General features: G+C 38.7%; 1 protein-coding gene across 1 annotated transcript; it reads right to left on the bottom strand.

The window, feature by feature from the left end:
* Positions 1-406: 406 nt before the first annotated feature.
* Positions 407-1,481, bottom strand: LOC110035210 (probable polygalacturonase). The gene is made up of 2 exons (XM_020739444.1): positions 1,390-1,481; positions 407-808 (listed from the first exon to the last, which is right to left on the bottom strand). Exons 1-2 carry the CDS (start codon positions 1,420-1,422, stop codon positions 422-424), a joined length of 420 nt encoding a protein of 139 aa, XP_020595103.1. The 5' UTR covers positions 1,423-1,481; the 3' UTR covers positions 407-421.
* Between the last annotated feature and the right edge of the window lie 166 nt (positions 1,482-1,647).

Below are 1,647 nucleotides of genomic sequence, written 5' to 3'. Positions count from 1 at the left end.
ACACCCTTTCATGTATAGGTAAGGAGCTATGTATGTAAAAATTGAAGTTTAGATTTTAGATATATATAAATACATAAAAATTAATGACGTGTAGGTAAATCATCCTAAGAAAATGACGATTGTATTTGATAGTCGACAACCATCATAAAATTTATCAAAAAATCATGACATAATCCATTTTCAATGGGGCTCAATTGAGAAAAGGATCCATGTGAGACTTGTTATTGCACCTTTTTTGTTTTTGCATCAACACATATTAAGGAAATATTAGATCAGAATTCTGGATGCAATCGGGGTACTATAAGAGAGCGACACGTGTAAAGTGAATCAATCACTGTGTATTATGATGAGTCCACTTTACACTCCCGATCGTAATATTTTCTCCACATATTTTGGTGTGAACACCACCTTCACATAATTATTACAGTGGAAAACGGAGTGTACTAACCTGAGTAGCGAGGATGACGGCGTTGCGGTGGAGGAAAAGCGTCATGTAACTAGTAAGATTAAAAGGTCCGGTGAGCCACCGCCCAGCTGGAACGTACAGTAGACCGCCACCGTCGCCAGAGAACTGCGCCAGATGCGCAATCGCCTCCCGGAAGGCCTTGGTGTTCAACGTTGCACCGTCGCCCACTCCACCGAAGTCCGTCAGCGACGCTGTGTGAGTCCGGCAACTCGTCGCCTCGTACTTCCGCTCCCCAGCCGCCGGTCCACCAACGCCTGCCGAAACTCTACTGCCTGTTTGAAACCGGCATTCCGCTGTGCGAGAGAATGCCGCCATTACTAGAAGACATATCATCGGCAGCATCTGTCACACAGGAAAAAAAATTATACTTTTTCAATGTTTTTTCTTTTCCTGGGATTGTGGAAATAAAGACGAATTTTAGTGGAAACTTGGGTGTTAGGATTGAGAAAGGTTGCATCTTTGGCCGAAAGAATCGAGAAATTTCACATTTTTCCGCCGATAAGATGGAAAACGGAGACAAAACGAGTTGAAAGCATAACTTTTCTTCAAGAAAGAAGACATTTTTTTTTTCTTGTTGGAGCAACAGAGAGGAAGTTTATTAAGCCTCTGACATCTATTCTTGATATTCTGCAACAGAGGAGTTTTTTAATGGGGGAAAAGGAAAGGGAAAGTGATAGCTTCTCCGCATCAACAAAAACATTCCTAAGAGGATTTAAGATAAGAGAGGAAAAAAAAAAGTGATTTCTTTTACGAAAAGGCAAATCTGTAAACAGGAACTATGGAAATTGTGTTTCTTCATCTTCCTCTTTTATTTGAAGGTTAGAGCGAACCAAAAAACAAGAAAAAATTCATACAAATATACATCAACAACTAAAAAGTAATCTGCAGAGTATTTTGGGGACAGATGGATAAATGATTATTACAGAGAAAGTGAAGCTCCTGCTCAACAACTCCATCGCTAACGAGGGAGAGACAGTGGAGAAGAAGTGATGAATGGAGGTGTGGAGTGAAATGGGGAGAGGGGTTCCCTTTATAGCACATAGATTACATTTTAATTTGCACTAATATTGAAAATCTAATCTTAAAGTCTAAAAATAAATTCATGGCCTTTTTATTTAATAGATTATATTTAAATTTAAAGTTTAAAATAAATTTGAAATACTTGCAAATTAAGCTAACTG

Source organism: Phalaenopsis equestris, unplaced genomic scaffold, assembly GCF_001263595.1.
Source record: "Phalaenopsis equestris unplaced genomic scaffold, ASM126359v1 Scaffold196760, whole genome shotgun sequence".
In the NCBI taxonomy this organism is placed as follows: domain Eukaryota; kingdom Viridiplantae; phylum Streptophyta; class Magnoliopsida; order Asparagales; family Orchidaceae; genus Phalaenopsis; species Phalaenopsis equestris.
Note: the sequence above shows the minus strand (reverse complement) of the source record. Positions and strands in the feature narration are given on the sequence as shown.